This window comes from Borostomias antarcticus, assembly GCF_949987555.1.
Source record: "Borostomias antarcticus genome assembly, chromosome: 18".
In the NCBI taxonomy this organism is placed as follows: domain Eukaryota; kingdom Metazoa; phylum Chordata; class Actinopteri; order Stomiiformes; family Stomiidae; genus Borostomias; species Borostomias antarcticus.
In genome coordinates this window covers 23,670,035-23,692,880 of record NC_140251.1, presented here as the reverse complement: position 1 = coordinate 23,692,880, position 22,846 = coordinate 23,670,035, and the positions used below count along the sequence as shown (strand labels likewise).

At 45.3% G+C, this 22,846-nt stretch overlaps 1 protein-coding gene across 1 annotated transcript in view; it reads right to left on the bottom strand.

Moving 5' to 3' along the window:
• The window catches only part of cadps2 (Ca++-dependent secretion activator 2), a 404,172-nt gene that overhangs the window by 325,083 nt on the left and 56,243 nt on the right, over positions 1-22,846 (bottom strand). Inside the window, exon 2 of the mRNA XM_084453028.1 lies at positions 7,669-7,782. Coding sequence (XP_084309154.1) covers positions 7,669-7,782 — 114 coding nt within the window. The remainder of the gene's footprint in view (positions 1-7,668; positions 7,783-22,846) is intronic.

Sequence of the window (22,846 nt, the reverse complement as noted above, 5' to 3'; positions counted from 1 at the left end):
ATGTTTCACAGTCAACTGTGATAATCCTGTCTGCTGTATTGTTATCTATCATAACTTATCTATGTTATCTACCCAAACCCAATAGTAGTTTATCTGATTTTATTGCTTCTGCTATTCTTAGTTATGATAAACTTCTACTGCTTGGAGAATTGCATATTATGCATGTGGATGACCTCACAGATAGTTTTACCTCTGAATGTTTTAAGTATTTGTGAGTCTCTCAGCTTAATTCAGCACGTATCACTCCCCACACATGAACGAGGCCACACCCTCGACCTGGTCTTTACTATGGGTTTATCTGTCAACAACCTCACTCTGAAAGACTCTCTCTGATCACAAAATGGTCTTGTTTGATATTTCCCTCAGTGTTGCTGCGTGGGGCAGTCCCATATGTGCGGTCTACACTCGCATGCTCACTGAGGTCTGCTGACATCATCTCTGCGTTCTCTGCACAGTGTGGCAGCCTAACCGAGTTCCATGATGTTAATGATTTGGTTGACCAATTCAATGCTTTATGTTTATCAACTCTACTCTAGGTCATATTATCACGGTAAGGCCTAAGCGCCAGTCTAATCCATCACCTTGGGTAAATGATGAGACTCGCAAACTGAAAAGAGAATGCAGAAGGGCAGAACGAAGGTGGAAGAAATCTAACCTACAGGCTACCTTCTCCATATGAGAGTTATTAGTTAATCAAAAATGAGACTTAAATATTTTACGAACCTTGTAGCTGCAAAAAAAGCAGAATACGAGTTCTGTTTTGCACTATTGACCATCTTGTAAATCCTGCTTCTCCTACTGTATCAGCTTCCTCTGTAGAAGACTGTGAAAGGTTCTTAGCCCACTTCATTGAGAAGGTTAAGGGCATTCGGGTCTCTATATCATTACCAGTAGTTGAAAAGCAACAGCCTTTTCAATGATCTTTGAGACGAAGGGTAGTTTAGTGATTGGTCTGTAATTCTGAAGAAGTCGCCTGTAATTCTGTAGTCTGAAATAGTCTGTAATTCTGAAGAAGACCTACGACCTCATGTCAGGTTTTTCCAGTTGTCTCTCCTACACTGCTGGCTGAATTTACCCCCATTTCTTTAAACAATTTGCTTAACACTGTTCCACATATGCATTTATGGCCTTGACAGCCTCCCCCCAGACTGTTCAAAGAGGTGTTAGAAGTTATTCCCTGTCTCTCACCATTGTCAATGAGTCTGTCCTCCGGTGTTCCCAGACCATTTCAAATAAGCGTGTATCCAGCCCCTTTTAAAGAAACCTGGCCTTGACCCTGAACTTCTTCAGAATTACAGACCAATGTCTAAACTACCCTTCGTCTCAAAGATCATTGAAAAGGCTGTTGCTTTTCAACTACTGGAAATGGTGGAAGAAAATAACATCCTTGACCCTTTTCAGTCCGGTTTCCGCAAGCTACTGAAACTGCTCTGCTGAGAGTCACCAATGATATACTCATTAATGCAGATTCTGGTCACCATTCTATTCTTGTATTGTTAGACGTATCAGCTGCTTTTGACACTGTTGACCACTCCATCATGCTGGATAGACTACAGAAATGGGTCGGTATAGATGGAACTGCACTTATGGTTCTCCTCTTACCTTAGGAGATCCTTTAAGCTGACCATTGGTGATTTTGTTTAATGGGCCCACATGCCATGTGGGGTTCCACAAGGCTCCATCCTTGGCCCTATTTAATTCAGTCTGTACATGCTCCCCCTTGGCCACATCATTTGCCCATTTAACCCTGTTGCCTACCACTGTTATGCAGATGACACCCAACTTTATGTTTCATTTAAATCGGATGAGTTTAAGAACCTGGATACTCTACATTGCTGCCTCACGGCTATCAAAGATTGGAAGTCACAGAATTTCCTATACTTAAACACAAACAAAACTGAAATCTTGGTCTTTGTCCCAGACCAAGTCTTATTAGCCCATACCTTGGACACTTAATAGGAAATGTGAAACCTGCTGCTAGAAATCTTGGAGTTGTGTTTAATCAGAACCTGGACCTCAACCAACACGTGAAGAAATTAGTTCAATCTTGTTTTTTACAACTTCAAATCATCAGCAAATCATTCATGCTTTTATTTCTTCTTGCCTGGATTATTGTAACTAAATTTTTTCATGTTTAAGTGAGTCTTCTGTTACTCAACTGCAAATAGTCCAGAATGCAGCAACCAGGCTTTTAAACGCAGAGAGCACATCTCACCCATTTTAGCCAACTTACATTGGCTTCCAATTTGTTATAGAATTTGTTTAAAATCCTCTTAATCACTTTTAAAGCGTTAAATGGTATTTAAAGCTACGTATATCTCCGACCTTTTAACATTACTCCCGGCACCAAGACTGCTCAGGTCCTCCTCGCAATTCCTTCTAAGTGCACCAGGGTCCAGGCTCAAGACTAAGGGGGACTGTGCTTTTACTGTTTCAGCCCCTACACTCTGGAACAGAGTCAGGTCAGTTGAGTAAAAAATAAACTTTTAAAAACTAATTTGTTTAGGTTGGCATTTCTATAAGTTGTGTACATTTTTAATTATTTTATTCTATTTTATAAGTTTGATAGTTTAATTGATTTTTGGTTTCTTTCTTCTGGTCCTGTGGTTTTAAATGTGGTTTTGTTGATGACGATTTGTTCTCTATGCTGTGTGATGTCACTATGCAGATCCTACTATGTATTTTGTTTCAACTATCTATTTTGTTTCAATTGTGAAGCACTTTTTAACTTCTGTTGTAAAAGTGTTATATCAATAAAAGTCATTCATTCATTCTTTCAAGCGTCTTCTCTCTCTTCTTCAGCCCTCTTCTTTGCTCATCATCATTATTTTGCCTCTTCGGTCATCTGATCCATTCTAAGGTCTTTCTTATCCATTCTAAGGTCTTTCTTATCCATTCTAAGGTCTTTCTTATCCATTCTAAGGTCTTTCTTATCCATTCTAAGGTCTTTCTTATCCATTCTAAGGTCTTTGTGCTCATTCATTTCAAGTGTCTCAGATTGCCTACCAATAAGTCAGGGTCTCAAGGACACAATCATGAGGGCTGGTAGGTGAGCTACACACCACTGCTCCGCAGAGGGGGGTGTAAGGGAGGGGGAGTGTCCTTCATGTCTGGGCGGGCGTTAAGCAGGCTCTGCTGCTGTTAACCACACCCTCAACCAGTGTCCGCCGTCGTTCCAGGTTGCTAGGTAACCTTATCCCCTGTCAGAAAAGTGTGGCGAGCAGAGCGAGGTATGAGAAGAATCAGAGAGACCCTCAGCTGCACAACAGGAGATGCAAATGAGCTGGAGAAATAGTTTAATTTCTTAATTTATATGGATTATTTACTCATATTAAAATGGTGTTATTCTCCTGGTGTAAAACGATGAGCAGTCCCAGACAAATCCCTGAATAAAGGAAGGTGCTCTCCAGCATGTCTGCAGGGTGGCTGGGCACACATACGGGGTCCCTCTCTCTGGCCGAGAGAGCACAGCGATGTGAAGACCCAGACAGCAGTCCCTCTCTCTGGCCGAGAGAGCACAGCGATGTGAAGACCCAGACAGCAGTCCCTCTCTCTGGCCGAGAGAGCACAGCAATGTGAAGACCCAGACAGCAGTCCCTCTCTCTGGCCGAGAGAGCACAGCGATGTGAAGACCCAGACAGCAGTCCCTCTCTCTGGCCGAGAGAGCACAGCGATGTGAAGACCCAGACACGCCTACAGTCAAGATACTACTAATTCAGAGATGAACTCACAATGGCGCAGTGCTCCAAAGGGGAAATTGCCTGGGGGAAATTAATCAACGATTTGCTGCAACAATTTTATTCACAAGGATGAGATCACGAAAAAGCCTGGGATGCGGTCAGACCAATCAGAGGGATTTGTAATTAAATTTAGATTAATTCCTTATAAAGACTGGGTTGGTAACAGATGAGAAGTATGGATTTATCTAATTATCAGCAGTTTGCTTCGCTCAGTTTCACTGGAGAAAACATTTATTTCCAAGAGGACCTTAACCCTACAAAATAAATCAAAATTGTGAAAAGCAAAGTCTGACTGAATTAGTAATTTACCCAAATTATTATGGATTAGTGAAACATCTAGCCTCAGATAAAATGATACGTGATTGATAATCGCCTACGTATCGACAGGTATCTCATTGTATACATTACAAACATGGTGCTGAACTACGGTCACAATCATGATCACTCAAAGGTCTTTCTGCAACATTCATGAAAAATATAACCTAAAAAAGACTGGATCGGGAAAGACACAGATCGTCCGAATATTAATTAATATTATATATATATTCATGTGAGCGACAGTAAAGAGTATCTTATCTTGTCTTAGTGTCATGTGAGAGACAGTAAAGAGTATCTTATCTTGTCTTAGTGTCATGTGAGAGACAGTAAAGAGTATCTTATCTTGTCTTAGTGTCATGTGAGAGACAGTAAAGAGTATTTTATCTTGTCTTAGTGTCATGTGAGAGACAGTAAAGAGTATCTTATCTTGTCTTAGTGTCATGTGAGAGACAGTAAAGAGTATCTTATCTTGTCTTAGTGTCATGTGAGAGACAGTAAAGAGTAGCTTGTCTTAGTGTCATGTGAGAGACAGTAAAGAGTATTTTATCTTGTCTTAGTGTCATGTGAGAGACAGTAAAGAGTATCTTATCTTGTCTTAGTGTCATGTGAGAGACAGTAAAGAGTATCTTATCTTGTCTTAGTGTCATGTGAGAGACAGTAAAGAGTATCTTATCTTGTCTTAGTGTCATGTGAGAGACAGTAAAGAGTATCTTATCTTGTCTTAGTGTCATGTGAGAGACAGTAAAGAGTATCTTATCTTGTCTTAGTGTCATGTGAGACAGTAAAGCGTATCTTATCTTGTCTTAGTGTCATGTGAGAGACAGTAAAGAGTATCTTATCTTGTCTTAGTGTCATGTGAGAGACAGTAAAGAGTATCTTATCTTGTCTTAGTGTCATGTGAGAGACAGTAAAGAGTATCTTATCTTGTCTTAGTGTCATGTGAGAGACAGTAAAGAGTATCTTATCTTGTCTTAGTGTCATGCGAGAGACAGTAAAGAGTATCTTATCTTGTCATGTGTGAGACATACACAGAAGGAAAGGAAGGGGGGTGAATTAATCTGTCTGTTAAGGAGATAAAATGTGAACACCCTGAGAGAAGAGGACAGAACACCCTGAGAGAAGAGGACAGAACACCCTGAGAAGAGGACAGAACACCCTGAGAAGAGGACAGAACACCCTGAGAAGAGGACAGTTCCCTCATATCACAAGCTCTGCTGCCGCCTCTCTCTTCAGCTGAGAGGGACACCAACGTTGCTGACATTAAATAAATAAAATGAATTAAAATTCCAAAAAATTACAAGTTAAGGCTACTTATCATGAAAAAGCAGATCATTAGCCGCCTCATACAAACATCATCAAAATGTGTCCCCATGTCACAACACATTACATTACAATCATTTAGCAGACGCAACTCAGGATGTTCAAGAGGCTATTAATTTCCACTCCTGGGGATTATTACAAATCTGATCAAGTGGGAAATTCTCCTTACAAGTTGAGGACTCAGACGTGCCCACTGACATCTTAACAAAACCACTGGAGAAAAGATGTATGGTGTTTAATGTCATGACGGGTACAGTAGTACCAAGGGCTTCATCATCAGGAGGATCACAGCACTAAACTCCCTCACGGCCTCCTTCACAGATGCAGCTGAGCCCTTTCAGATACAGCGCTGCACAGAGTGCTGGGTGTTCATGTCATCCAGACACGGCCGTTACAGACCGGTTACAGACCGGTTACAGACCGGTTACAGACCCGTTACAGACCCGTTACAGACCCGTTACAGACCTGTTACAGACCCGTTACAGACCCGTTACAGACCCGTTACAGACCTGTTACAGACCCGTTACAGACCCGTTACAGACCCGTTACAGACCTGTTACAGACCTGTTACAGACCCGTCTGGTTTGATTCTGTGTGAAGAAACGGGAGCAGAACCTCATATCTTGTCTGCTGGCTTTCACAGGGGACGGCGCTGGGTTAGAGGAAGAACTCAGTTTCTCCGAACGTTTCTGATAGGAGAATTCTGCATATGCAGAGTCGATGAGCGATGGTATGCGAAACTCACATTTCTCACATTTTTAGTCATCTAAATGAACTGAACAGTAAGATGCAAGGCAAGAAGAACATCTCCTCACCTCTTCTGACACACTGCGTGTGTTCAGATCCAAGCTCACACCCTTCCTTCGTTGAGCCGGGCTCAGAGGCTCAACACATTTCCCTTGGGCACTGAACATTCAACAGTCTGTTTTTTCCACATATCACACATTTTTGACCGCTAGCACATTTTGAGGACTGATGACATCAGGACCAAAACACCAGACTGTGTCACCAATGCTTAGGAGGTGTTTAAAGGATCAGGACACTGGATTTCATGTTTAGCCCTATTCATGGCTTCCCTGGCATGTATCTGACTAGTACAGGTTACAATATTTCTGTTTTGTGCAGTACAGAGTTCTGTGTCAAATAACGTTGGCGCACGCGCCCTGGCTCGTTGCTACTGTAGCTATGGGCACACTCGAAAAACTCTAAAAAGTATGATACACGTGGATTTCAAGTTCAGGAATTACATGGTTTATGCCTACCAAGCTCTGAAGTCGTCCTGTAAACACCATAGGTCCTTTCGCCTCTGCATTTCGAAACAACAGCTAACTTGTAAACAGTACTACTTTCACCGAACATACAACAACCATCTCTTCACACTGAAACCTCCGCACACCGCAGCGTGGATGTTTACAGCGTGAAGCCAGGAATAGGGCTAAACATGAAATTCGGTGTACTTATCCTTTAACATGTTTAAAGGGTTCATGTAGAGATGTGCTCTTAGGAGGTGTTTAAAGGGTTCATGTAGAGATGTGCTCTTAGGAGGTGTTTAAAGGGTTATTGTAGAGATGTGCTCTTAGGAGGTGTTTAAAGGGTTCATGTAGAGATGTGTTCTTAGGAGGTGTTTAAAGGGTTCATGTAGAGATGTGCTCTTAGGAGGTGTTTAAAGGGTTCATGTAGAGATGTGCTCTTAGGAGGTGTTTAAAGATGTAGAGATGTGCTCTTAGGAGGTGTTTAAAGATGTAGAGATGTGCTCTTAGGAGGTGTTTAAAGGGTTCATGTAGAGATGTGCTCTTAGGAGGTGTTTAAAGGGTTCATGTAGAGATGTGCTCTTAGGAGGTGTTTAAAGATGTAGAGATGTGCTCTTAGGAGGTGTTTAAAGATGTAGAGATGTGCTCTTAGGAGGTGTTTAAAGGGTTCATGTAGAGATGTGCTCTTAGGAGGTGTTTAAAGGGTTCATGTAGAGATGTGCTCTTAGGAGGTGTTTAAAGGGTTCATGTAGAGATGTGCTCTTAGGAGGTGTTTAAAGATGTAGAGATGTGCTCTTAGGAGGTGTTTAAAGATGTAGAGATGTGCTCTTAGGAGGTGTTTAAAGATGTAGAGATGTGCTCTTAGGAGGTGTTTAAAGGGTTCATGTAGAGATGTGCTCTTAGGAGGTGTTTAAAGGGTTCATGTAGAGATGTGCTCTTAGGAGGTGTTTAAAGATGTAGAGATGTGCTCTTAGGAGGTGTTTAAAGATGTAGAGATGTGCTCTTAGGAGGTGTTTAAAGATGTAGAGATGTGCTCTTGCCTCGTAATAGCTCCGCACGGCGTTGCAGAAGGCCTCGTCCGCCACGATCTGCGTGTCTCCGCTGAGGAAGGCCTGGAAGCGCTCCTTCACTGTCTGCAGCTGCTGCTTGTTCAGCTGGGAGAGAACGGGGGACACAGGATTAGTGGGGAGAAGGAGAGAGACAGAGAGAAGAGGGTAAGAGGGAGAGAGAAAAGGGGGGGGGGCAGGGAGAGAGACAGAGAAGTGGGTGAGGCAGGGAGAGAGAGAGAGAAAAGAGGGTAAGACAAGGAGAGAGAGAGAGAGAGAGAGAGAGAGAGAGAGAGAGAGAGAGAGAGGCAGACAGACGGTGATAAGGACGTGGCGACCAGGAGAGGTAGGGGCAGAAGGGACAGTGAGTGATGGCCTGAGGTGAGGAGGAGGGAGAAGATGAAGAGGATGCATGGGGGAAATACAACCATGGAGAGCACAGAAGAGAGGGAGCAGAGGGAGAGATGAAAACAGAGGGATGGGAGAGAATGAAAGAAGGAAATCAGACAGTAAATCAGATTCAGACAAACTCCAGGGTCCTGTACTATGAAGATCGTTCAACATGTCCAGAATAACTTTCACTAGCTCGCTCGAGTAAACCGGACAACCGCAAGCACAGATAAACGGTACTACGACGGTGGCTATCAACTCCTTAAGTCCAATCTAGCTATGAGGTATTTGCACAGAAATGGCCGCATACCTTAGTATGAGTAAACAGGCACGGCCATGGACAAGGCAAACAATACGCATAACCAAATTCCATCCACCGCATTTCACACAAGAGGAGCAATAATATAGAAAAATATTATGAACTATAATCCTGGCGCAACAGTCGCTACTGCCCATGTCCCGGGAGCCAACTATTTGTATTTGTATTTGACAGCTAATTATTCGGATTCGTATTCGGAAGTGGGCGGGGCTTAAACCGGAAGTCGGTTCAAAACGGTTTAAACTGAGGGGAAATGTCATTTCTTTAGCCTAATATTAATTGGCATTGCAATTGCTGTGCTTTCAACGCACCAGAATTGCTGTTTATATATGTTATTATTATGATTAATCATGAAGTATAATTCCTCCTCCTCATCATCCTGTATGTTTTTATTTTAACAAACTATGAAGTGTCAGAACCCCACCACCACCCTTAACTGGGGGACATTCTACATTTAGTTAGAAACTGAAAAACATTTTTCTAAATCAAAATTTAAGTCCTCATAGCAACTTTGCTAGAACAGCTATAGTAGCTCTATTTCTCCCGTGTCATAATATCTAATATATTATCTGCAACCATGTGACACAAGCAGCGTGGTGTAGCCTACTAGAAATGGTTTTCACAAACCCAGCAATAAACATGTATTACTATAAATAAATTGAAATTAATTATAAAATTAAATGTAGCCAGGGGGCTGCAGACAGATAATTTAAGTATTTTGATTGTCGCGCGAGTTGGTGGAGGGGGGGGGGGGCTTTTGCCCTTTTCGATTCGTTCGATCCACCCCTGGCTACGGGCCTGTAGCATGTAGGAGTTGCTCATTTCTCAAGTGTGGCGTGTCAGCGTGAGAAGAGACTGAATGCGCGTCTTGGCAGCCCTAAGGTTACTACATAATATTAGTATTCAGCTAAAATATACCAACAACAAATTCTACCGATTACCATTAATTGATTATGATTAGCTAGCTTGTTACGCAGTTGTGCAGTTGGTTAATTTAGGCTCAGCTGTTTGGCGCTGTATCATACGACTTACATCAGACTTACTTCACAACAGAGACAAATAAATGCAAGTTATAGTTTGGCAACTGAGGCTTAGGGGGCGAACAATACACTCGTTTGGTTTATGTGTTACCTGGCTGGTTAGCTGTCATCACTCGGTCACTCTGAATGGGGAAAGGGCAGTGGAGGAGTAGCGCGCCTCCGTTTGTGCCGCTTTTCGCGTTTACCGTTGACAAAGGAAGAGAGGGAGGGGAGGGGCACGGGGGGGGGGGGGGCTGGCAAAATTACAACGCATTTTGGGGCATTATTATTACACGCTTTTAATCGAGAATTGATCGATGTCACCATGGGCCACATACAGTAGGCCTACACTGTAAAAAATAAAAAAATAAAAAGTTACTTTCAAAAGGGCACTTGCCTTGTCCAGAGGGACAAGGGCAGGTGCTCTAGCCTTGTCCAGAGGGTAAAGGGCAGGTGCTCTAGCCTTGTCCAGAGGGCAAAGGGCAGGTGCTCTAGCCTTGTCCGGAGGGCAAAGGGCAGGTACTCTAGCACCACCTCGTGTCTATCTGTGCACGTCCCTGTAGATACCGTACCGTAATGCAAATATCCAACCATCTCATCCCTACTGGCGACTATGAAGAGCAGCCCCGCTGAGGGCTGTGTGCTGGGAGGGAACACTGCTACAACCTCTCACTGTGACTGACCCAGACATCTGGGTTCTGTTTACTCACGTTGAATCTGATCTACAATTCAGCTTCCATCAAACTGCTTTCCTCTCCGGCCATTGATTCTTCGATACCAGACAAATCAATAAACCATCATGTTACCACTCCACACCTCTTTGTGTAACACCTCCAGGCCTACACTACCACCAGGGTTGCAAGATTGGTGTGATGTTTTCCAGCCCAATGAGTGCTCAAAATCCGCCCAATGTGATAAAAAAAACGGCCAAATATTATAGTATATAATATATAGCAGTGCATGCTAAGAAAAATGCCTTTCAGTTGAAATACCGAAAATAATAATAACTCATGTGGTAAACTGCAACACACGCCTACACACAGTCTACGAGAGAGAGAAAGATGCGTAATCCCATCAAATAGTCAAAATGATGAGAAGCATGGCTATATCATGAATATAGGAACGGCGATGTTGCGGTCATAGACAAGAGAGCAACTCAAGATAACAAGATGACAAGCTAGATAACAAGCTTTAGTGGTGACAAGAAACCGCTAGAGAACGTGACAAGTGGACTAGGCTACACAACTTCCAATGGTAGGCCTATATAACCACCTGTATAACCACCCATGAATAGCCTGCCTGCTCGCCTACAATAACCGAGTCAGGAGTGTGACACTCAGGCAGGCAAGCAGGCAGAGACACAAGTAATGCATCACTCAATGATGCGACATCCAGAAACACCTGCTGTATAGTATTAAATAAAAAATGTCTTACCTTCAAGCCGAACAGGCCAGGAGTCCATTACAACTTCTAACGTAACTTGTCAATGTAAAATTATGTACATGTGGTGAACTTGCTAATTAGCAATATTAAAAGATGGTTGAGTCAAAGATCCCCAACAACTGTCTGGGAGGGTGGAACGTTGCAGACGTCAAACCGCTCCGTTAGACCAGAGCGCACGTCCATGAGAGCCGAAAGCAGCGGTAATCCCATGCGATTTCTGGCATCATCTTTAGCGTCACTTGGGAAAATGCTCTCTCCACATGAGCATTTGATATGGGCAGAGTGAGCAATATGATTGCGCCAAGGGCCACATCCTGAAAGCACAGATTTCCTCCGGCATCTTTAAAGGCCTCTACCTCCAGCCAAAAGGCATCAATGCGGTGATCATGACAGAAACCTGCTGATCCCACATCCCCACGTTGGCATCTTTAGGTTTCTTCAGGGGTAGCTAACTAGATTTGACTCCGACCTCGACCTTCTCCTTGACCGTGTGAATCAAATGCATTGAACAGGGAGAGCTCCCTCGCCGCTATTGGACAGGTGCACATCTCCCACCCTAATAACATCATTGGATAAAATTGAAACGTCTGTCCCGCCAGTTTTAAAATATATATACGCCCGCCCAATGCTATTTTTTCCAGCCCAACCGCCCAATGCTATTTATTCCGGCCAAATGTGATCAAAAGAAGCCCAATTGGGCGTGAACCCGCCCAAAATGGGAACACTGACTACCACACCTCCACGACCACACCTCCACGACCACACCTCCACGACCACACCTCCACACCTCCACGACCACACCTCCACGACCACACCTCCACGACCACACCTCCACACCTCCACGACCACACCTCCACCTCCACGACCACACCTCCACAACCACACCTCCACTATCACACCTCCACGACCACACCTCCACGACCACACCTCCACTATCACACCTCTACTATCACACCTCTACTATCACACCTCTACTATCACACCTCCACAACCACCCCTCCACAAACACACCTCCACAACCACACCTCCACTACCACACCTCCACAACCACACCTCCACTACCACACCTCCACTACCACACCTCCACAACCACACCTCCACAACCACACCTCCACAACCACACCTCCACAACCACACCTCTACAACCACACCTCCACAACCACACCTCCACAACCACACCTCTACAACCACACCTCCACAACCACACCTCCACTACCACACCTCCACAACCACACCTCCACTGCCACACCTCTACAACCACACCTCTACAACCACACCTCTACAACCACACCTCTACAACCACACCTCCACTACCACACCTCCATTACCACACCTCCACTACCACACCTCCACAATCACACCTCCACAACCACACCTCCACTACCACACCTCCACAAACACACCTCAACGACCACACCTCTACAACCACAGCTCCACTACCACACCTCCACTACCACACTTCCATACCTCCACTACCACACCTCCATTACCACACCTCCACTACCACACCTCCACAACCACAGCTCCACACCTCCACAACCACAGCTCTACAACCACACCTCCACAATCACACCTCCACAACCACACCTCCACTACCACACCTCCACAAACACACCTCAACGACCACACCTCCACAACCACAGCTCCACTACCACACTTCCATACCTCCGCTACCACACCTCCACTACCACACCTCCATTACCACACCTCCACTACCACACCTCCACAATCACACCTCCACAACCACACCTCCACTACCACACCTCCACAAACACACCTCAACGACCACACCTCCACAACCACAGCTCCACTACCACACCTCCACTACCACACTTCCATACCTCCACTACCACACCTCCATTACCACACCTCCACAACCACACCTCCACTACCACAGCTCCACACCTCCACAACCACAGCTCTACAACTACACCTCCACTACCACACCTCCATTACCACACCTCCACTACCACACCTCCACAACCACACCTCCACGACCACACCTGCACGACCACACCTCCACAAACACACCTCCACGACCACACCTCCACGACCACACCTCCACGACCACACCTCCACGACCACACCTGCACGACCACACCTGCACGACCACACCTGCACGACCACACCTGCACGACCACACCTGCACGACCACACCTGCACGACCACACCTGCACGACCACACCTGCACGACCACACCTCCACGACCACACCTCCACGACCACACCTCCACTACCACACCTCCACTACCACACCTCTACAACCACACCTCTACAACCACACCTCTACAACCACACCTCCACAACCACACCTCCACTACCACACCTCCACTACCACACCTCCACTACCAAACATCCACTACCCCACCTCCACATCCACACCTTCACTACCACACCTCCAAAACCACACCTCCACAACCACACCTCCACAACCACACCTCCACAACCACACCTTCACTACCCCACCTCTACTACCACACCTCCACAACCACACCTCCACTGCCACACCTCCACAACCACACCTCCACTGCCACACCTCCACTGCCACACCTCCACTGCCATACCTCTACAACCACACCTCCACTGCCACACCTCCACAACCACACCTCCACTGCCACACCTCTACAACCACACCTCCACTACCACACCTCCACAACCACACCTCCACTACCAAACCTCCACAACCACACCTCCACAACCAAACCTCCACAACCACACCTCCACAACCACACCTCCACTACCACACCTCCACTACCGCACCTCCATTATCACACCTCCACTACCTCACCTCCAGGCCTACACTACCACACGCATGTTCTGATGAATGCTGAGGGGCTGAAGCGTTGGCATGGTTTGGATGGCCAAATGAACGGGTGAAATCCAGGCTCTGTCCCTCTCCCCCTAAGTGCACATCTCTGGATGTTGTTTTTTCAACTATGATGTTTTTGGTTTAGCACCACAATAAGAGCCTCTGTTTTTGGGATGCCACATCCAACTCCTCTTCTGCATCACTATCATACTATCATACGCTGTTCAAGACCTGCTCAACAGTTCAGACAACACCCCAAAAAACTATTTACATCCAAAGTGTGTGAAGTGTCACACAATTATCAACATCACACAAAAGAGGCCAAGAAAAAAGCAGTTCAGTTTGTAGCTTTTCCCTCCTGCTGTAAAGACATCCTTAACTTTCTCTCCCATTGTGGTGGAGGTCTGAATGAATGGCCTGTGTCAAAACCGCTGACAAAGACTCCCTCCGAAGGGAACAGCTGGTTAGTCTCTTTTAGAAAGGGGCAGCATGGGCTTGCCTAAGAGCCAGTTGAACTAGAAAATATTTTATATACTCTCCCAACCACTAAGCCAGGGGAACAATTTTTCCAAAGAAATCACATTCTAAAAAGAATCCCTCATTATGCCATGCCCAAAAAATTGTTTTGGCAAACATTTTTCATAAATAAGAGTGAAAAACCCAGAGGCGTCTTGCTCTGTATGCTTGCATATGTAGGAAGAGGCAGCCCGCTGTGTCGAATTAAATCCATTTATTCTGTCATTGACAGTAGCACTGCAAGCAACAAACGCGTAATCAAATTCCTACTGCAGGGTGGACTGATAGGGTCTCCAGGCTCCAGGTCCTGTGTGTGCAACATGGGACTAAATGGGTTTCCAGCGTCTGAACCCTGTGGGCGGATCTCTCAGCTGTCTGGCAGCGGGACTGGGGGTCTGCGCCATACCCAGGGGCGGCGCATGCACTTGGCATACAAGGCAATTGCCTAGGTCACCGAGGCACTAGGGGCGCACAAATCCCCCCCCCCGCTCAACAGCTTGTCGGGGGCGCACTGTCGTTATTTTGCCTAGGGTGGCCAATCGCCTTCCGCCGGGCCGTACCTCAGGCGCTCCTTCTCCCAGGTTCCCCTGCGCTTATCTGCTCACGCGCTTATTTACATTTCTTTATCCGTTTCAGATAGAAATGCTGCGGCAACTGTCAGCTGAAATGTTTACACAGCAAAGGTGAGGGAAACTTTGTGAGCTAGCCATGTGTGATTGACGGTGGGCTGGTAAAAAGGATTGAAAGTATCCTGACAGACATGTGTGGTTGATTTTGGGGTGCTAGGTAGGTTAAACGATCCTCAAAGCCTGACTCTTTATTTCCATGATGTACCTGGGGGTTCTCTGGAGAACACAGCAGGGTGTGGATGTACTGCTGACCATGGTGCCCCTATAAAGACAGAGGAGTGCCTCACAAAACGCAGGGGAAACACGAAATGGGGCTTTGTGATGTCATAGTAGCAATTTCACATTTGATCTGAGTTATGAAACTGTACACTAGGTTACCCCTCAAATGCGTCATGCATTACAGTACAAATCAATATTTTGGCCACACATTTGGTCCCGTGCAAAATTGTGCACTAGTCTTGCTATAGGCCATCCTTGAAGAGAAGCTCCATACCAGAGCCCCTCATAACGCTCCCCTTAAAGAGGGCTGCTGTCTGACCTCTTCCCTGAGCACCAGCCTCACCAATCAAAGGTATTGATTGCATAAGGACAGACCGGCAGGTCTCATTGGTGTTCCTCAGGCACTAACGAAGGGTTGTAGGACCACAGACAGCATCAAGAGTAAAACAACCCTCTTCTGAAGTTACTGAAAGTGTGAATTTTCAGGGGTACTTTCCAAATGTTTCTACAGTAATTGGCAAGAGAAGTTTCCAGATGCTTAGAACTTTGAAGATTCTTAGATTTTCAAAAATAGCCATAGCTGTTCAGGCCCATCTGAAGTTTAGTTCACAGTTTTGAACCTTTTCCAATGTGTGTGGTACACATAGCCCTACGTCATCGATGAGGAGGTGCCTCTTAAGAACATTGTGAAGCAGCACTTTGAGTCGCGCATTGTGAACAAACCCTTATACAAATAGAGCAGAGCAGACGGCAGAGCAGACGAGAGAGCAGAGCAGACGAGAGAGCAGACGAGAGAGCAGAGCAGACGAGAGAGCAGAGCAGACGGCAGAGCAGACGAGAGAGCAGAGCAGACGAGAGAGCAGAGCAGACGAGAGAGCAGAGCAGACGAGAGAGCAGAGCAGACCAGGCGTAGCAGCATGTGGTCCTCCCTTTGGGAGACGGACATCTGATAGAACAGGTGTGTGTTCCGCCAGTGAGAGCAGTTATAAGCCTGAGGGATAAACCAATTTCCCTGAACAAAGCCACAGAGACACAAAAGCGTTCCCATAAATCCAGACAAAACTCAATGGGCAGCTTTCATAACAGACCTCCGACTTCTGCTGTCGTCAGCTCTGAGCACACGTGTCAACTGGAAGTGTTCATGATGAATCCCAGAGGAGGATCTGGACAGGATCTGGGGAGATGCTGTGTTCTTACTGTTTGCTGTGTTCCTACTGTATGCTGTGTTCCTACTGTTTGCTGTGTTCCTACTGTTTGCTGTGTTCCTACTGTTTGCTGTGTTCCTACGTCAAAATAGTCATCAAATATGTCACCTGAACTCCCGATTTCCTCCATTTTGTAGTAAAAAATCTACCCTGACTTCATCACCGTCAGCTGCTGAAATGAATCAAGATGGCTACTCCGCGCATCAACAACAGGCCTAAGTGAAAGCAATAATAAGACTGTTTATTAGCACTTTTGTCTTATTTGTGTCTCATTAAATCAGTCATACACACAGTGCTGTCCAACATCTATCAATGGACAATGTTGCCACGAGGTTCGTATGCGCAAAATAGCATAGTTCACTGTTATCAACTGGTATTGCTAACAATGGCTGACAATAACTAAGAATGGCTAACTTCACTAGAACTACAAATATGAGGCGAAAGTGGGGTTTTCGCGTTTTGTTTCTGGAATGCATTCAACTGGGATGTGACATCCTCCTGGGCACCAAATCCGGAGCTCCAATACAAAAGGAACGTAGCAAAAGATCCAGGTAGTCGATGCAGTATGAACTCACGCCAACGTGTTACCATCTGGTGCAGACGTAGACACTACAGAGGGAGCTCTCCACACCAGTAGACTATTTTAGACACGAGACTTGAATACCAGCCTGAGAGAGTGTAGAACACAGAGAGAGGTACGTGGGGTATGTGTATCTGGGTTTAAGTTCATGTTTGACATTTCACTGAAGCAAACAAGATAATATCTTTGCATGTGTGCACTATATCTCGGTAAGTGTGTCATACAGGGATGGGCCGACCGATCAACCTGCGATTGAAATCAGACAATTTTCGTTTTATAAATTAAATACATATTCCTTTAAAATGTATCAAGTCAAAAACAGAAGTTACAAGAGTAGTGTGCCCGAGTATGAGCCCTTCATCCATGTTTCATGGACTGGAAATGGCGTGTGTATGTGAAGATGTGTGCGCATGTGTGTGTATGGCGTGTGTAAGTGAAGGTGTGTGTGTGAGTGTGCGTGTGTGTGTGTAAGTGAAGGTGTGTGCGTGTGTATGTGTGTATGGCGTGTGTAAGTGAAGGTGTGTGTGTGTGTGTGTATGGCGTGTGTAAGTGAAGGTGTGTGTGTGTGTGTGTGTGTGTGTGTATGGCGTGTGTAAGTGAAGGTGTGTGTGTGTGTGTGTGTATGGCGTGTGTAAGTGAAGGTGTGTGTGTGTGTATGGCGTGTGTAAGTGAAGGTGTGTGTGTGTGTATGGCGTGTGTAAGTGAAGGTGTGTGTGTGTGTGTGTGTGTGTATGGCATGTGTAAGTGAAGGTGTGTGTGTATGGCGTGTGTAAGTGAAGGTGTGTGTGTGTGTATGGCGTGTGTAAGTGAAGGTGTGTGTGTGTGTGTGTGTATGGCGTGTGTAAGTGAAGGTTTGTGTGTGTGTATGGCGTGTGTAAGTGAAGGTGTGTGTGTGTGTATGGCAAGTGTAAGTGAAGGTGTGTGTGTGTGTGTGTGTGTATGGCGTGTGTTAGTGAAGGTGTGTGTGTGTGTATGGCGTGTGTAAGTGAAGGTGTGTGTGTGTCTGTGTGTATGGCGTGTGTTAGTGAAGGTGTGTGTGTGTGTATGGCGTGTGTAAGTGAAGGTGTGTGTGTGTGTGTGTGTATGGCGTGTGTTAGTGAAGGTGTGTGTGTGTGTGTATGGCGTGTGTAAGTGAAGGTGTGTGTGTGTGTGTGTGTGTGTGTGTATGGCGTGTGTAAGTGAAGGTGTGTGTGTGTGTGTGTGTGTGTGTGTGTGTGTATGGCGTGTGTTAGTGAAGGTGTGTGTGTGTGTGTGTGTGTATGGCGTGTGTTAGTGAAGGTGTGTGTGTGTGTGTATGGCGTGTGTAAGTGAAGGTGTGTGTGTGTGTGTGTGTGTGTATGGCGTGTGTTAGTGAAGGTGTGTGTGTGTGTGTGTGTGTGTGTGTATGGAGTGTGGAAGTGAAGGTGTGTGTGTGTGTGTGTGTGTATGGCGTGTGTAAGTGAAGGTGTGTGTGTGTGTATGGCGTGTGTAAGTGAAGGTGTGTGTGTGTGTATGGCGTGTGTTAGTGAAGGTGTGTGTGTGTGTACGGCGTGTGTAAGTGAAGGTGTGTGTGTGTGTATGGCGTGTGTAAGTGAAGGTGTGTGTGTGTGTGTATGGCGTGTGTAAGTGAAGGTGTGTGTGTATGGCATGTGTAAGTGAAGGTGTGTGTGTGTAAGTGAAGATGTGTGTGTGTGTATGGCGTGTGTTAGTGAAGGTGTGTGTGTGTGTGTGTGTGTGTGTGTGTATGGCGTGTGTTAGTGAAGGTGTGTGTGTGTGTATGGCGTGTGTAAGTGAAGGTGTGTGTGTGTGTGTGTGTGTGTGTGTGTGTGTGTGTGTGTGTGTGTGTGTGTGTATGGCGTGTGTAAGTGAAGGTGTGTGTGTGTGTGTGTGTGTGTGTATGGCGTGTGTTAGTGAAGGTGTGTGTGTGTGTATGGCGTGTGTAAGTGAAGGTGTGTGTGTGTGTGTGTGTGTGTGTATGGCGTGTGTAAGTGAAGGTGTGTGTGTGTGTATGGCGTGTGTAAGTGAAGGTGTGTGTGTGTGTATGGCGTGTGTAAGTGAAGGTGTGTGTGTGTGTGTGTGTGTATGGCGTGTGTAAGTGAAGGTGTGTGTGTGTGTGTATGGCGTGTGTAAGTGAAGGTGTGTGTGTGTGTATGGCGTGTGTAAGTGAAGGTGTGTGTGTGTGTGTGTGTGTGTATGGCGTGTGTAAGTGAAGGTGTGTGTGTGTGTATGGCGTGTAAGTGAAGGTGTGTGTGTGTGTGTGTGTGTGTATGGCGTGTGTTAGTGAAGGTGTGTGTGTGTGTATGGCGTGTGTAAGTGAAGGTGTGTGTGTGTGTGTGTGTGTATGGCGTGTGTTAGTGAAGGTGTGTGTGTGTGTATGGCGTGTGTAAGTGAAGGTGTGTGTGTGTGTGTGTGTGTGTGTATGGCGTGTGTAAGTGAAGGTGTGTGTGTGTGTGTGGCGTGTGTAAGTGAAGGTGTGTGTGTGTGTATGGCATGTGTAAGTGAAGGTGTGTGTGTGTGTATGGCGTGTGTAAGTGAAGGTGTGTGTGTGTGTGTGTGTGTGTGTGTGTGTGTGTGTGTGTGTGTGTGTGTGTGTGTGTGTGTGTACTGGCTCTTATCACTAGTCCTATCCTCAGCCAGACTGGTTATTCAGGGTTGCTCACTGCGCTCCAGTAACAGGAGGAGGGGCAGCATGGCCGCCTCGGCTCCTTCTGACTGGATCTGAATCAGAGAGCAGGTCCACCAGTCACCCCAACATGGCCGGGACTCCCCCCATTCACTCAACATGGCCAGGACTCCCCCCATTCACTCTCCATCCGTCTGTAGTCCGTCTGTCACTCATATACCAGAGACCACCACCTGGGGGCGCTTGCCACAATTATTTTCTCCATTGCCAAATGCATGTTGCTTTGTATAGTAAGCAAACTACTAGACCCTAAACTATGCTGTGTGTCTGAGTGAAGAGGTCGTCTATTCTACTCACCGTCTGCGTCTAAATCCACTGAGCTGTTCTAAATGTTTGGATAGGTTAGTATTGGGGTTAGGTGCATTGTGGGTACAATTATGATTAGTTTTAGTTAGGAGTGGGGTTACAGTAGTAATGATGGGTTAGAGATAGTTAGTAACGCCATTAAGTGAGGAGTTGCAAGTAGAAACTAAATACACACAGACCATGAAAGGGCTCATAGTGAATGAATACTGTTCTCCTAGCAGAGCACCCCCAGAGCCCTAGCACCCCCAGAGCCCTAGCACCCCCAGAGCCCTAGCACCCCCAGAGCCCTAGCACCCCCAGAGCCCTAGCACCCCCAGAGCCCTAGCACCCCCAGAGCCCCAGATACATGTTCTCCTAGCACCCCCAGAGCCCCAGATACAGTACTGTTCTCCTAGCACCCCCAGAGCCCCAGATACATGTTCTCCTAGCACCCCCAGAGCCCCAGATACAGTACTGTTCTCCTAGCACCCCCAGAGCCCCAGATACAGTACTGTTCTCCTAGCACCCCCAGAGCCCCAGATACAGGCTTCACACTGGCCACCATAGAGAATGAATGGAGTCATTTATTTAGCTTCTGAGCCCAAATGAATGGCGGTCAATGGGTGGTCATTCGTGTGTGTGTGTGTGTGTGCATTTGCGTGTGTACAGTATGTGTGTATGGCGTGTCTATGTGAAGGTGTGTGTGTGCGTTGTGTACTGGCTCTTATCACAAGTCCTATCCTCAGGCACACTGGTTATTCAGGACAGCTAACTGCGCCCCAGCAACCGTTCAGGGCAAGAGGTCATGTTTTCTGGTGGGTTTCTGGTATGTTCAGACACACATGGGCCGTGTCCCAACGTGCATACTGCCTACTATATAGTAGGCGAAAATGTAGTAGGCTGTGTCTGAACGTGCATACTGCCTACTATATAGTAGGAGAAAATGTAGTAGGCTGTGTCTGAACGTGCATACTGCATCTGGCATACTGTATAGTAGGTACTACATTTTGCCGAAATGAAGTGCAAAAAAGTAGTAAGGTCGATAGCATACTGTTCCGTAAGAAATGCCTCAAATGACGTCGTCAACTGTTCACTTTCCGCTTCAGCGAATTATTTCATGAAATAATGGCGGATCATCTAGCGGAGCCGGCCAGAGTAGCGGTACCTTTTAAATGTACAGATGTGGGTGTTAGAAATGTCACATGCTGCAGCATTTCACCTTCGTGGTATTTGGCAGGGAAATCCCGTTGGAAATCTTGTGTCGTATTAGTGATGCACCACCACCAGGTGGCGTCCTTGAGTAGATTTAGCAGGCTGGGCTCAGTGTTTTTCTCCTATAGTCTACGAATGAAGCATCATTCAATTTCACATTCTTTAATTTAAATGCTCTGTTGTTTAAAGCACTTAAAGAGCTGAATTTATCTGTATGAAAGGTGCTATACAAATAATGTTTAATTGTTATTATTACCTTGTTCTCAAACACGTTTTCTCCACCTGGATGTAATTTAATTATTACGAACACATATATCTAGGCCTACAGTTGCCTATCTATCTCGGTAACTGACGTTGGGTCAAGACGTGGTGGCTGAAGTCAAATGCGCAAAATAACAGTATTGTAAATATATTTGTTAGTAAAGATGTGGTGAACGTGAGGGTTTTGCGTTTTGTTTCTGGAACACATTCAACTGGTAGGCTACTCGTAAACCCTGGAAGTAAATTTGAAGACAGGGCACCAGCTAATGTAGCCAAGTCTGAGCGCAGTAGGCTATATGGCTTCAGCACGATACAATGAAAAAATAAGCTTGATCGGAGGTGTGGATCCAAACAAAATTGACATAGTCGCCATGAGTAAAGATCACTCATTGCCAATCATATCCGGACATTAACTATCTTGTGCATAGATAGCGGCAGGTTTGACAGTGATTGCGTTCACATGCACAATATACGCCGATCATAACCCGATAATTGTAATAATGCGATTATTGAAATGGTCTTGTGAACCCCTTTATCTGATTTCCAAAATCGGGGTAAGGTCTTAACACTAGAACCGCCAAAGACGTCCATTGGACGATTGTGGGTTTTCATTTGCACATAACTAGGCTATATTTTAATAAAACATTGAAGTCCACCTAACCCTCCGTCAATGACTTTTCCTAAAATTGTGTTCTGTTGCACCCCCTATTGTTAAGGGGAGACACCCCAGGTGAATAGGAAAAAAAAAAAATCCTTAACAGGTATCACCATCAAACCCCCCAGTTTGTTAGGTACATTAAGGAGCATCTTTTTTGTATTACAAGTTTTCTGAAATCTTATGGATTAATATGCAAATTAGGCATTATATGCGCTAAATATGCGCTAATTTGCATAATTTCGGGACATCAATTTTTTTAATTGGTTCAAGCCAGATTCAAAATTCTTGTTTCATTTTGTTCACATATTCCTATTCAAAACTTTGGCCAAGGGGGATTTTTGATATCTCTTTTCTTCACTTCAGAAATCAGAAAATACTGTCAACAGTCATAAAAAGACCAATTTTCGCCATGTTTTAGGGGTAAACTGTTATATAAATCAGGCTATGAATTAAATTTAAAAAATCCCCCTTTGCCAAACCCTTCAGAATATGGATTGGAACAAAACTGGAAAGTTAGGTGTATGTAGGTGCTACTCAAGTGGTGGTTTTGATGTCCCAAAGATGAGAAATAACTCATTTTGAGAAAACAGGCTTTGAAAAATTGTATTGTAAAAAACCATACATTTGCATTGTAAACCAATATTTACAAACACAATATCCAATCACATCATTAGTAACATCTGAAAACACATAGAAACTGAAAACTGAATAACACGGCATGTTGTGGATTCAAAATAGTCCAGGAGTAGACATTTTGTATAGAGAAGCAAGACCTGTTTAGTTGGAAGCCCACTCACCACGTCAAGGTACAGCCCACGAGTGGGATGTTAGTAAGACGAGACTAGAGACGAGACAATGTTAGTAGGGAAGAGAACATTCCCTTTTAGAAAGCTTGTATTATTTTGTTAAACAGATCATGGACAAAGATAGACACATTTGACGAGGACATGCATGAGAAAACAGATT